The following is a 14447-nucleotide window of genomic DNA, read 5'->3' on the forward strand; positions in this document are numbered from 1 at the left end:
TGTCCCCAGCCCAGGTTGGGTTGTGTGGGTGGCAACCACTCGATGTGTCTCTCTCACATCGATGTTTCTCTCTCTCTCTTCCTCCATCTCTCCCTTCTGCTCTATCTGAAGATAAATGTAAAAATATACTCGGGTAAGGATAAAAATTGTTTAAAAAATTTTAAAAACTCCCAACAAACTCTAGTCCTAGACCAGATGACTTCACAGGTGAATTTTACCAAACAATCAAAGGAGTTTTAACACCTATTCTCCTCAAACTATTCAAAAAAAGACTGAAGAGGAGGGAAGGCCCAAGCTCATTTCACGAGGCCAGGATTACTCTGTTTCCCAAACCACCAAATACATTAACAAAATAGAAAATTATAGGCCAATATCCCTGATGAACACAAATGTAAAAATCCTCAACAAATATTCGCAAACTGGATCCAGCAATACATTAAAAAGATCATACACCATGACCAAGGACGATTTATTCCAGGGATGAAAGTTTGGTTCAGTGTCCACAAATGAATGAATGTGATACACCACATAAACAAAATGAAAGATAAAAATCATATGAGCATAGCAATAGATCCAGAAAAAGCATTTGACAAAATCCAGCATTCTTTTATGATAAATACTCTCAGCAAAGTGGGAATAGAGGGAACATACCTCAACATAATAAAAGCCATATATGACAAACCCACAGCTAACATCATACTCAACAGGCAGAAATTGAAAGTGTTTCCCTTAAGATCAGGAACAAGACAGGAATATCTGCTTTCACTACTCTTCTTTTAATAATATTTTTTTTCTTTATTGACTTTAGAGAGAGAGAAAAAAGAGGGAGGGAGAGATCAAAACATTGATGAGAGACAACATTAATTAGCCGCCTCCTGCATGTTCCCCACTGGGGATTCGGCCCACAACCTGGGCATGTGCCCTGACTGGGAATCAAACCAGTGACCTCTTGGTGCACGGGTTGATGCTCAACCAGTGAGCCACACCAGCCGGGTTCACTCTCTTCTTTAACATAGTACTGGAAGTCCTAGCCACAGCATCCAAATTGGAAGAAGTAAAACTCATTATTTGTAGATGACATGATACTATATATTGAGAACTCTAATAATACCACCAAAAAACTATTAGATCTGATAAATTAATTCAGTAAAGTAGCAGGATACAAAATTAATATTCAGAAATCCATTGCATTTTATACACCAATAATGAACTATCAAGAGGAGAAAATAAGAAAACAATACCATTTATAATTGCATAAAAAATTAAATACCTGGGAATAAATGTCATCAAGGAGGTAAAAGACCTGTACTTACAAAATTGTCACTGAAGAAAGAAAGTGAGGAAGATACAAATAAATGGAAGCATAGACTGTGCTCACGGATGTCCATACTACCCTAAAGCAATCTACTCATTCTGTGCAATCCTTTTCAATATACCAATGACATTTTCACAAGATTAGAACAAATAATCCTGAAATGTATATGGAACCACAAAAGATCACAAATAGCCAAAGCACTCTTGAGAGAGAAGAACAAAGTTGGGGGTATCTCACTACTTGATTTCAAGGTATACTGCAAGGCTATAGTAAACAACAACATGGCACTGACATAAAAACAGACACATAGATAGATGAAACAGGTAAAGTGCCCAGAAATAAACCCATGCCTATATGGTCAATTAAAATATGACAAAGGAGGCAAGAATATACAATAGGGTAAAGACAGTGTCCTCAATAAACGTTGTTGGGAAAACTGGACAGATACACAAAATAAAATGAAACTAGACCAGTTTCTTATACCGTATAGAATAAATTCAAAATGGATTAAAGACTTAAATGTAATAACTAAAACTATATTGTTTTAGACAAACATAGGGGTCGATCTTCATGAACTTGCATTTCACAAAAGTTTGTTAGATATAATACCAAAAGCACCAGTAACAAAAAAATAGGTAAATTAGACGTCACCAAAATGAAAAACTTTTTTTTGTTTTGTTAATCCTACCCTAGGATGTTTTTACATTGACTTTTAGAGAGTGGGGAAGCGGGGGAAGGGGGGCATCTATGTGAGAGAAACACATTGATTGGTTGCCTCCAGCACCCTGACCAGGGCTGGGGATCAAACCTGCAACCCAGGTAGGTGCCCTTAACTGTGAATTGAACCTGGAACACTTTAGTCCATGGGCCAACGGTGTAACTGCTAAGCCAAACCAGCCAGGGTCAAAATGAAAAACCCTTTGTTTTCAAATGACACTATCAAGAAAATGAAAAGACAACCTACAGAATGAGACAAGATGTTTATAAATCATATATCTGACAAGAGACTGACTGGTATGCAAAAAATGTAAAAAACAAACAAAACCAAAAGCCCTATAGTTGATAACAAAAAGACAAATAACCCTATTCGAAAACTGGCAAAATACCTGAATAAACATTTTTCCAAAGAAGATATACCAATGGCCAACAATTACATGAAATGATGCTAAACATTATTAGCCATTGGAAAAATACAAATCAAAATCACAATGAGATACCACTTCACAGCTACTAGTTTCACTATAAGAATAATTTTTTTTTAAAAAAGGAAAGGAAGTGTTGGCAAAGATGTGGAGAAATCAGCCCTTGTACATTGCTTGTGGGAATGTAAAATAGTATAGCCAGTGTAGTAAACAAGTTTGGTGGTTCCTCAATAAGTTAAACTCAGAATTATCATATAATCCAATAATTCCATTCCTAAGTATGTATCCAAAAGAATTGAAAACAGATGTTTAAATATATAAAAATATATATGAATGTTCAAAGCTGTTTAAAAAAACATTTTTTAAAAATTTATGCTGAAGTTTTAACAACAAAAACCATAATTATCTGGATAAGGTGAAAACTAAAGTGGAGAAAAATATGAATATATTAGGGTTGTGAGTCTAGGTATTTTTTCCTTTATTGTTAAAATGTTTACAGAAGATGTATAAATGAATGTTTAAAACTTATGATATAGAAATGTTTGTAACTCACCTTTATAAATAAGAGGTTTATCTTTATCTTCTGTCTTCTCCCTACTGGCCAATTCAAGAAAATCTTCAATCAAATCCAGAGATATGAGAGACTGGCTAAAAACAAGTCTAAAAAAATAAAAATACAGATGAGAATTCTTAGATTAGAATATTCATGTAGTAAAGATATCACTTCTTCCCAAATTAATCTGCAAATTCAACATGATACTAATCAAAACCCCAGTAGGATTTTTTGTAGAAATTAACAAACGGATTCTAAAGCTTATATGGGAATGTCAAGCACATAAAGTAACCAAAACAATTTTAAAAGAGAAAAAGTTGGAGAGCTAACTGTATAGGATTTCAACATTTACAAAGCTAGAGTAATCAAAACAGTAGAGTACAGATGAAAGGACAAGCACAAATCAATCAATGGAACAAAACACAGAGTCTACATATAGAGAGCCACACAATATAGTTAACTGGTTTTGTGACAAAGAGGTAAAGGAAATTCCACGGTCTTGGCAAAATTGGACATCCATATTCAAATAAATAGACTTTGGCCTAAACTTTATACTTTATATAAATTAACTCAGAGGAATATAAATCTAAATGTAAAATATAAAACTACAGAATGTTTAGAATGACACACACAAAAAAAAATTTATAACTTGGGGTTAGACAAACAATTCTTAAACATGACACCAAAAGTGGAATCTACGAAATAGAAGTTGATAAACTGGACTTCATCAAACTCAAAAACTTGTACTTTGCAAAACACACAATTTAGAGAATATGAGAAAAAGTCTTCTTACCATAAGTATTTGAGTAATTTTAGATTGTACACATTCTAAATACTTTGTCATTCTATTTCAAATATGTCTGCAAATTCCCAACTCTCTATCCCAGTATTTCTCTAACTCCTTTTAGCCATAAAGACTATTTGTTCACATAAAGTTTTATGTAGTATCAAAATAAAAAATAATATAAAAGCAAGGTGTTTTAGGCATTGAGGGAAAATGAGGAAGTGTTAATGGCCCCTCACTCTCTGCTCTAGCTCATCAACTTACAAGGCCTTTGCTAAACAGTTTGAAAACCACTGCTCTGATTTATCCAATTGGTGAGGAGGGGAAATAAGTAAACACCTGGAAGTGAAAAAAACTCTAGAAAGAATATAGGAGAGCTCATTCTCTCCCCTATATATGCAAACAAAGTAGGCCAGTATACAAGAAACTAGACACCTGTAGCAAACGAGTTTTTTGTTTTGATTCTGAAAGCTGTAATGAAGGAGAGAGGTGCTTTTGGAAGATGCTTCACCCTCCCTGTTAGATGTCTTAAACTTTGGTAGAACTAAAAAGAACAGCCCAAACTATGAAACAACTGTTGGGAGTTAACAACATATGCATTGACTATTGTATGGCTTCCTGAACTCTGCACTGTGAGAGTCTAGTGTCTACCAGTTGGTATTCCTAGAATACTGGGAAGTAAATGAATTGACTCCTGGTGCTCAGTATAAATTACCGGGTCTATACACTTTGATCTCTCAGCAGATTGGTTGTCTTTCCCAGAATCAAAAACTTTTTGGAATCAATTCTTACTGAACTACAAATTAAGTTTTTGACAGTTCCTATAATTTGGAAACTTAAACTCTTAGAAATACTAATTATTTAATAGCAATTAATCTGGAATTTGGGTTACTATACGGGAAAACGTTTGATTTGAGTCTGTTAGCATTAAGCCTGCTTCTGGGAACAACGTGAGTTCAGGTAAGTCTCACTATGAAAAAGGTATTGTTATTAGGACCGAGTGACTATAAACTAATGGTTATCTCTGTTAACCTTTTCTAGTTGGAGACGACATGAAGAACTATTGACCTGATTAGTAATAATTTTCATATTTATATAAAGTATTTTGGCGTTATCTATTTTATAAATGACCCATGTGAAAATATAAAGGAAATACTTATCAAATTCACACATATCAAAAGTCTGGAAATATTCAATCAAAATTTAATATTTAAATGAAAGAAAACAAATTAATCAGAAGGGCTACGCTGAAACCAATAGTGTACTAGAGTTAGTTATAACTAGCTTTAAACAGGAAAGCGGACTATTAACATCTCTTCCCACCTCTGACATCATGTTGGTAGTGCTTGAATTGGCCATGGTGGGAGCATTTATACCATGGAAATCAGCAAATGATACAAATCAGGGTTTTTCTTGCTTGCTTCTTTGCTTTCTCTAACATATATAAATTTATTCACTCATTCATTTAGAGAGTCAGCTGTTAAACATTTATCAACATATCACTGGCTAAAATCACTAGAATTCATTTATTTCTCTATGGAAATATCAATTTTTTACAAGATGGGGCAAAAGTAGGTTTACAGTTGTGATTACACTAAACACAGAGTTTATTCTTGTATTATTATTTATTAATTATTATATTATTTCCATAAGAAAAACTGTAAAATTACTTTTACCCCACCATGTAATTGGGTCAAAAGTTCAACTGCACAAAAGAAAATAGGGGAATCTGATTTAACAGCAGTTCTTTTTTTTTGTTTTTGTTGACCACAGGTTTTAACATGAATCAACAGTGTTATTTAGAGGTTGTAAAGGGGTTCAGAACAGGCTTCCCCAAGAGGGGAAACAGCTACAGAAATTGTCTATAAAGGAAACATTTTCTAGCAATTTGAAGTATTCAACTATAGATAGCATTATGAGATGGCAAATATTCTATCACAGGAAAGGGTAGGAGAATACCTATGATGAAAAAGGTAGAAGAGATTCTTGCATTGGTTAGGAAATTAAAAGACCACTAAAATAATGTCTGCACTCTTAAAATTCTTGTGTGGTACCCAAATAAAAATTAATTTTAATCTACAGAAGTTGATAGCAGAAAAAAGCATGAGCATGTCTAGAGGAAAAATCTTTCCCTACCTTTAAGAAACTCTGAACTCTAATATCAACTTTCTACTTGACATCTCTCTTGGATATCTAATAGGCCACTCAAACATAACATAGCCAGAGCAGGATTCTTTACTATCTCTAGTGAACCTGGTTCTCCTCTAATGTTGCCCATTTTAGCAAATAACACCATAAACCACCAGCCACTCAAGCTGGAAGCCTGGAAGTCATCTTTGATTAATGCCAAAGATGACTTATTTTTTAGGCTTAAGCTAAATTGTTATTAAAAGCATCACAGATACAGTTTTAAAATATTTTATGATAAAATGCAGGCATCTTATAACAGCCTAAACAGTAAGCCTGGTTCAAAACTGTAAAAGTATGTTTTTTAACAGTAATCCGAAGGATGAGACTGGGGACTGGGGATGCAGGGAAGAAAATGGGGGCACAAATGCTATATAAGTAAAACAAACAGGAACAAAAAACAAAAGACAAATGATAAAGAGAACTGTCAAGGAGGTGAAATAAAGTCTGAGAGGTGTCCACTAGATTTGGGGATTAAAATGTCACTAAGTGCTTTAGGTGGGAAAAGGCTCAGTAAAGTGACAGGATAAAAGCCATGATCCATAGATTGAAAAATGATTTTGAAGATGATAAAATACAGATATCAACTAGAGGCTTGACTCAATGAAATAAATTCGAGAAGCAATAGCCAGAAGGGGGAAAACAGCACTAAAGAAATAACCAGAATATGCACTTAGAACTAGTGGCTTAGAAGGAAGATAGTTGTCTACCACTACACTAACCAAAGTAATGACATCTTTAGAAAAAAAGAAAACACATTTCTTCAAATAAACTGTTTAAACACTAGAAAGGTTATTAAAACGTTCATTTATATAAAGAATAGGAAAGAACTTACACTTTATCCCCAATTTCCTCTGCCATTCGAAGAATTTCAAAGAGAAGTACCATTTTGCCAGAATGCTCTAAAACCTCAGCATCAGCATCTGTAACAAAATCTTTGTACCAATCTGGAGCTGGGCTGCTTGGATTAGAAGAGGAAGTAGCTTTACCTAAATAAAATAAATGAAACATAAATAAGTAGGCAAATAAGGAAAACTAAAATATCCCAAGAAAGGGATTAAGAAAGAGACCAAGAGAACAGATATAGACCAACCCTGGGAAAGAGTGAGAAAGAGACTTAATAGGAATTTGGTAGAGGGGAGCAAAACACACACACACATACACACATTCGCACGTTCGTGCCCAGAGAGAAAAAAGACCACCACAGGAGACACAGAGAGCTCTATACCATTAAGAGAAATACTTGAAGTGGGCTCAGAAAGACAGAGATGCTAAGAGACAGAGGCCCCCAGGCCCTGAGAGATAATAACCCCCAAAACACATCCCAAGAGACAGGGATTAGGAGAGGAAAAGGCTCAAAGAAAGACACAGAGAGAAACGGAGGGAGGGAGGAAGAGAGGGAGACTGATTGACTCAGAGATCAAGAAAGAAAAGATCTTAAGGACAGGGGCAAGAAACATTTCACTGTGCTACTAGAATTCTGGAAAACTCAAAAATTGATCCCAGAATCATCATATCACATTAATTTTTTTGTTATTTTCACATAAACTTTGACTATAAAAGGTGTAAGAAGAAAGTGACACAAAAATAATCTATTAAAGCTCTAAACATAAACAATTCAATTCAAAATGAGGAATATACAGTTTAATCCGTTTTCATACCTTCTCCCGATTGCTTTTTAATGCAAAGTATTTTACATTTTATATATTTTTGTTATAAAATATTTTACATATCCAGAAATGTATATAGAATATAATAAACAGCCATGTTGCCACATCCTATTTTTATCTAATTTTAACACTTGTTAAATCTGCTTCTGATGCACTTGAAGCCTAATATGTGACCTTACCCAATCACATTCTTCTTTCCCTCCTTTCTTTTTGAGAGGTAACTAAAACAGAAATTCTAGCCCTGGCCAGTTTGGCTCAGCAGTTAGAGCGTCGGCCCACAGACCAGAGAGTCCCGGGTTCGGTTCCGCTAAGGGCACGTACCTCGGTTGCAGTTTGTCCCCACCCTGCCTGGGGTCGTGTGGGTGGCAACCACTCGATGTCTCTCTCACATTGATGTTTCTCTCTCTCTCGTCCACCCTTCTCTCCTGCTCTATCTGAAGATAAATGCAAAAATGTCCTCTGGTGAGGATAAAAAAAAAACGCCTAAAATTCTGTATTTATTATTTCTGTGCAAATTTTTATATTTTCACTACATGTGTATCCCTAAACTATACATTACCTTTCATGTTTTTAAACTACAGCAGATCCTTGAATAATGTTGTTTTGTTGATGAGATGCCACAGGAACTTAACACTTGTTTACATCAATTAGCCTAGGGTAAAATTGGTTTCATTATAAATGGTTTTGCTTAAAGTCAAAAAACCTATTGACAGCATTAAGTGAGGACTTACTATATATACTATCCTATTTGTATCATTCTACAACTTAACTTATTACCTCAATGTAGTTTTTCATTGTTCACTCGAAGTAAGACCTATTCAATTATTATGTCATGTAGTAATTCCACTGCACAAATAGACCATTATTTATTAGTTCTCCTGTTCATAGACAGTTAGGTTCTTTCTAATTTTTGGCTACTGTGAAATAACTACAATGAACATTCAATAATGTTTTATTTTTCTAGATTGTTGTCTGTTTCATCTAAGCTTTAAATGGTGTGGCTCAGTTAGTTGAGCATCATCCCATGCACCGAAGGGTCATTGGTTCAATTCCTGGTCAGGGCACATGCCCAGGTTGCAGGTTCAGTCCCTGGTCAGAGTGCTTACAGAAGATAATAACCCCCCAAACACCAAGCATTAACCAATTAATGCTTCTCTCTCACATCAATGTTTCTCTTTCTTCCTCCCTCTAAAAATCAATAAAAACATATTTAAAAAAATAAATTTCCAGTATAAAATTATGCTTATAATTTTAAATATCACTTTAAACATACTGATTTTATAGTCTTTATAAAACAGTTCTATTATGTGAGGTTCTTGAGAATCAAATCATGCTGTTTGTTTTATGTGTTAACTTTCATCAGGTTGACTGCTAACTTATTTTGCTGCTATCTTTAAGGTTAATTGTTTCCTCACATATCCTATCTTTTTTATCATTTCATTTTCAGTATAGCTGTAATATAGGAGAATCTTGGGTAGCTCAGGTTGAGGTCATTCATCTCCACAATGATTCCACATCTGCTTCTGCCAGGTGCTCCAGGGGATTACCAACCCAGAACTACATTTGAGTTTAGTATTTCAGCTTGAGATTTTTAGGCTATGTAAGTAATATAAATTCAAACCTAAACTATGTGAGAGAAAGCCCATGAATATTAATACAAGGAAACTATTTTTCCCAGACCGGAGTCCAGGGTGAAACAAATAAGCTTTCTTGTTTTTCCCCTGGATTAAAGGGCATTTTTTTTTTCTATCCTATTCTTCCATGGAGTATGTACCCTTTAAAGAGATCCACCTTTAATCTGGGTTCTAATAACTCTCCACCTTATAAATGGTTCAAGGCCTAGTATCCTGTCCCTGGGTAGGTAAAAACCAAAATTGCTGGTTAGAAAACTAGCATATCCCTAAAGCATACTTTCTTGGACTTATTATCAGCTGCTTCGTTTTGTGTCTGGGTCCTAGTGATTTTCATTATATTTAGAAAGCTGATTATGCATTTGTACTGAAACCACAATGAACTACTGCTTAAACTTTTCACATATTTGCAAGATTCCATACCTATCCTTGAATGTCTTATATTACTTTATTCTCCTCTTTGCCTGGTAAACTTCTATGTATGCTTTACTATCCTTCAAGAGTAAACTAAAATTTCATTTCAGAAAAGTCTCCTTGTAAAGTTGGCCCTTGGCTGTACTGATATAAAACTTTCCCTGATAAGAGGGGCCCACTGTGCCTAGATTATTTGTACAAACAATGTGCTTTATTCTGAACACCTATTTTCTTTCTGGGAGTCTGGAATCTGGTAAGAACCAGGCAGACAGTGCCTATGTGATCAGTCTCCAATAAAAACCTTGGGCACTTAGTCTCTATTGAGCTTCTCTGGTTGATAATACTTCAAATATGTTGTCATAACTTATTGCTGGAGAAATAAGTACATCCCGTGTGACTCCACTGGGAGAGGACTCTTGGAAGGTTATGCCTGGACTTCCTCTGTACTTCGCCTCATATGCCTTTTCCCTTTGCTGATTTTGCTTTGTACCCTTTTGTTATAATGAACCAGAGTCTGGAATATGACTATATGCTGAGTTCTGTGAATCACCAAAGCTAGGGGTGGTATTGGGGACCCCTGCCACATAACTTATCAAGAAAATGTTGACTAAACTCTTGTGCCTCTGGGGAATTCTGCAGTTCCACATATTGCACACTACTTCAGCAATGGTTATTCACATTTACTAAAGGTAATTTATCTGAGGTGAAAATGTCAGCAAAAAAAAAAAAATACTGGCTTAAATGCACAACCAATGGACACAGTCATTAGTTTGGAAAAAGCAGGAGAGGGGTGGGAGCAGTGAGGAAGGGGTCAATGGAGGGAAAAAGGGGGGACATCTGTAATACTTTCAACAATAAAAAATAAATTAGAAAATTCTAAAAATGCTGGCAGAAAGTTAGTAAAAATGTGGCAACTAGAAAAGAAGTTGCAAATCAAGTTAGGACAGGTAATAATTTCTGTGCAAATGCAATAAATTACATTCTATTTTTCATCCTATTGGATATAATCATAATACCTTACAACAGTAATGTCTAAAAGATAAAGTTATCCAGAAATATATGGGCTATTCCAGTTAATAAACATCCTGAATATGCAATTAAAACTTATAAATTGTGTCCGACCAGAGTGACTTAGTTGACTGATCAACACCCTATACTCCAAAAGGTTGACAGTTTGATTCCTGGGCAGGGCACATACCTGGGTTGCAGGTTCGATCCCCAGTTGGAACAAGTGCAGAAGGCAACCAATCGATATTCCTTTCTCACATTGATGTTTCTCTCTCTCTCTTCCTCCTTCTAAGCATGTCCTCGGATGAGGATTTTTAAATAATACAATACACCATTCTTTAAAAAAAAAACTTGTAAATTGATATTTCATACTGAATATTCTTACTTCATCATTCTCATGGAATAATACTTATTTTATAACTTTGTGCTGTACACACACACACACACACACACACACACACACACACAACAAGTAACAATTAAGTAATTAATGAAAAACACTTCTTAATATCCACTCTAGATATCACAAAATGTTTACAAGGTAAGGCACAAAGAAAATACAAACAAATAGAAGTCAACACCTTTACCCCTAATTTCTTTTTTCTTCTATTGTCTATGAGTTTTGTTTCTTTTCTTTTTGCTTAATCCCTTCACCTTTCTCAACCATCTCCCCAACCACCTCCCCTCTGACAGCTGTCAGTCTGTTCTCTGTATCTACGAGTCTATTTCTATTGTATTAGTTTATTTTATTAGATTCCACATGTTAAGTGAAATCATACCATATCTTTCTTTCTCTGACTGACTTATTTCACTTAGCATAATACTCTCCAGGTCCATCCATGCTGTCGCAAAAGGTAAAATTTCCTTTTTACAGCCAATTAGTATTCCACTGTGTAAATGTACCACAGCTTTTCTATCCACTCTTCTACTGATGAGCACTTGGGCTGCTTCCAGATCTTGGGTATTACAAATAATGCTGCAATGAACATAGGAATGCATATATTGTATTTTATTTTTAAATTAAATTTATTGAGTTTACATTGGTTAATAAAATTATATAGGTTTCAGGTTTACAATTCTATACTACATCATCTGTATATATTGTAATGTGTGTTTACCACCCAAAGTCAAGTCTCCTTCCATCTCCATTTATCCCTCCTTTACCCTTTTCTATCTCTCCCTACCTCCCTCCTTCCCCTCTGGTAATTACCATACTGTAGGGGTACCAAACAAACAGTACCTCTGATTTCTTGAGGCATTCTAAATATATATGTAACTACCATATTTACAGCAAGATACATTGATGTACTACTTTAAAAAGAAAAGTAGCATATCATTAAAATAGTATGTGTATACACAGTAGTACTAGTAGAATGTTTAACTTCCATGAGTGCATTTTGTTCACTGATACAACCCAAGCTCCTACAACAGTGCCTGGCACATAGTAAGCACTCAATAAATATTTGTTGAATGAACAAACATCATATATTAGTGGTAATAATATAGTCCTACATCACATACAAGGATTCCATCACAAAAGTTGATATCCATACAATAAATTATATACATTTTAAAATGTAAATGTGAACCGATAAAGCTTACTCTAAAAATTTTGAAATAATCATAAACTGAATATTTTAAAGTAGTTTACATAGTCAATTTCACATCACAAAACTGTCCTAATACTAAAACACAGAAATGGGGATGATGCAAGGTAAACTTAAATGACTCATTCAAGATTCTGCTCAAAAATTCAGAAAGCTATTGTGAAAGAATGAAATAGTAACTCTTTGAAGTAAAAATGAAATATGTAGTGAAAATCATATTACAGCACCAGCTATATATGATCATATACTATGATCTACTCAGCCTTATATAAAGTTAATCTAGATATATAGAACAAAAATAGTCATCATCTATTTTTTCTGAAAAAATGTTTGATAACCTATACATGTACATAGTTGCAAAAATATAATATGCATCCACATATGAATGATTTCTATTTGACTGCACACAGCTAAAACTAATCAAAGACCCTAGACAAGTAGTCAGTTTGTCATTTGGAACACACAGCCATCCCTGATTTTTTTTTTAATCCTCACTAGAGGATATTTTTCTATTTATCTTCAGATAGGGTGATAGAGAGTGAGAGAAAGAGAAACATCCATGTGAGAATCACACATCGACTGGTTGCCTCACACATGACCCCGGCCAGGGCCGGGGACAGACCAACTACAACCGAGGTGCATGCCCTTGACCAGAATCGAACCAGTGACTCATTGGTCCATGGGCCAACGCTCTAACTACTAAGCAAAACCGTCTAAAGCCATCCCTGTCTGTTTTCAAGTTTACAACATGTAGCCACCTACACTTTGCCCCAGTTTTTTACATTATGGCATAAATGGAAAGCACTAATAGTCACAAAGCATACCAGGAAAAATGGAAGAATCTATTCATTTCTGGAGGTGACTCAGCTGCCTCAGACTTCACCTATACTTCCAATTGATGAAGGAATCAACACCTCAGCATACTACTATGTAAACCATTTACCACACAGAATGAGACATACTGCTCTCTTAACCAGAAGTGATGAGAAAAATTTCAACAAGTACATTTTAAGTAAATCATTCCCAGGAACACATAAACTCTAAGCTATTTATTTCAGATTACAAAATGAGAGACAGAGGAAATTTTTAAGTAAAAAGGTAGACTGGGAGAGCAGAGGAGCTTCACATTACCTTAAATTAACTATAACCATTCCTTTAGTCTTCTTAGACAAAATATTCTTTAAATATAATTGGAAGTTGAATACTGATAAACTGCCTTTATGGAGTAACAAGAGAGAAGAAATGAGGAAAATTTTGCAGTTTACTTTTTACTATTCCCCTGATTTCTTAGAGAAGACAGAGTCTGTGGTTAGGCTGCCATCTGTCTATTAGAAGAAGGTACTGAAGAGAGAAATGTTTATCAAGGAATCTCCAAATCAGTTCAACTACACACCTGAGACCAGCCAAGCTTGTCTGAGTACAGGATCATTCTCACCTGTATTATCTCTCTTCTCTTCATAGTCAACTGCTTTGTTCCATGACTTCCAAATGCCAACTGTTTAGAGTTATTTACACTGTTCTGTCTTTATTTTTTATTAATTTAAAAAAAATTTCTTTACATTTTTTGAGATAGAAGCATCGATGAGAGAGAACATCAACTGGCTGCCTCCTGCATGCTCCCTACCCCCCACTAGGGATTTGGCACACAACTTGGGCATGTGCCCTGTCCAGGAATCAAACTGGCGACCTCTTGATACATTGGTCAACACTCAACCACGGAGCCACACCGGCCGAGCTACACTGTTCTGTCTTTAGATATTTGATATTTCAAATATTCAGATATTTGCTTCCAGCTTTAGAATGCACACCCAGTCAGGTTATACCAGGAGATAATGGAACCTCAACACTAATTCTTCAAATGTAGATAACAGGTAAAGAGAACTCTAGCCATTGGGAGTTCAGTCAAAAACCTTCACCGTGTGTATATCCATTCACAAGAAAGAAAAAAGAAAGCAAAAGAGGTGACACAAACTACACATGATATAGAGGAAAGCTAAAGTAGACAACAATTATAAAGTTTTAAGAGTTACAAAGGAAAAAGACTAAACCATTAAAAATAGTTCCACTGTACAAAATCAATTACAATGATACTTGATTGCCTGAAATTCTTCTAGTTATTTATACACAGTTAAGAGA

At 35.0% G+C, this 14447-nt stretch overlaps 1 protein-coding gene across 29 annotated transcripts in view; it reads right to left on the reverse strand.

The window, feature by feature from the left end:
- Positions 1–14447, reverse strand: part of ATRX (ATRX chromatin remodeler) — a 247111-nt gene that overhangs the window by 79764 nt on the left and 152900 nt on the right. For all 29 annotated transcript variants that reach the window (XR_004960609.1, XR_004960591.1, XR_004960595.1 and 26 more), the window contains 2 exons: positions 6817–6970; positions 3011–3117 (listed from right to left, as the gene is read on the reverse strand). Coding sequence is in view for 3 of the 29 variants with exons in the window: in XM_036270983.1 (XP_036126876.1) it covers positions 3011–3117; positions 6817–6970 (261 nt within the window). In the remaining 26 variants the exon portion in view is untranslated. The remainder of the gene's footprint in view (positions 1–3010; positions 3118–6816; positions 6971–14447) is intronic.

Source organism: Molossus molossus, unplaced genomic scaffold (genome assembly GCF_014108415.1).
Source record: "Molossus molossus isolate mMolMol1 unplaced genomic scaffold, mMolMol1.p scaffold_m16_p_2, whole genome shotgun sequence".
In the NCBI taxonomy this organism is placed as follows: domain Eukaryota; kingdom Metazoa; phylum Chordata; class Mammalia; order Chiroptera; family Molossidae; genus Molossus; species Molossus molossus.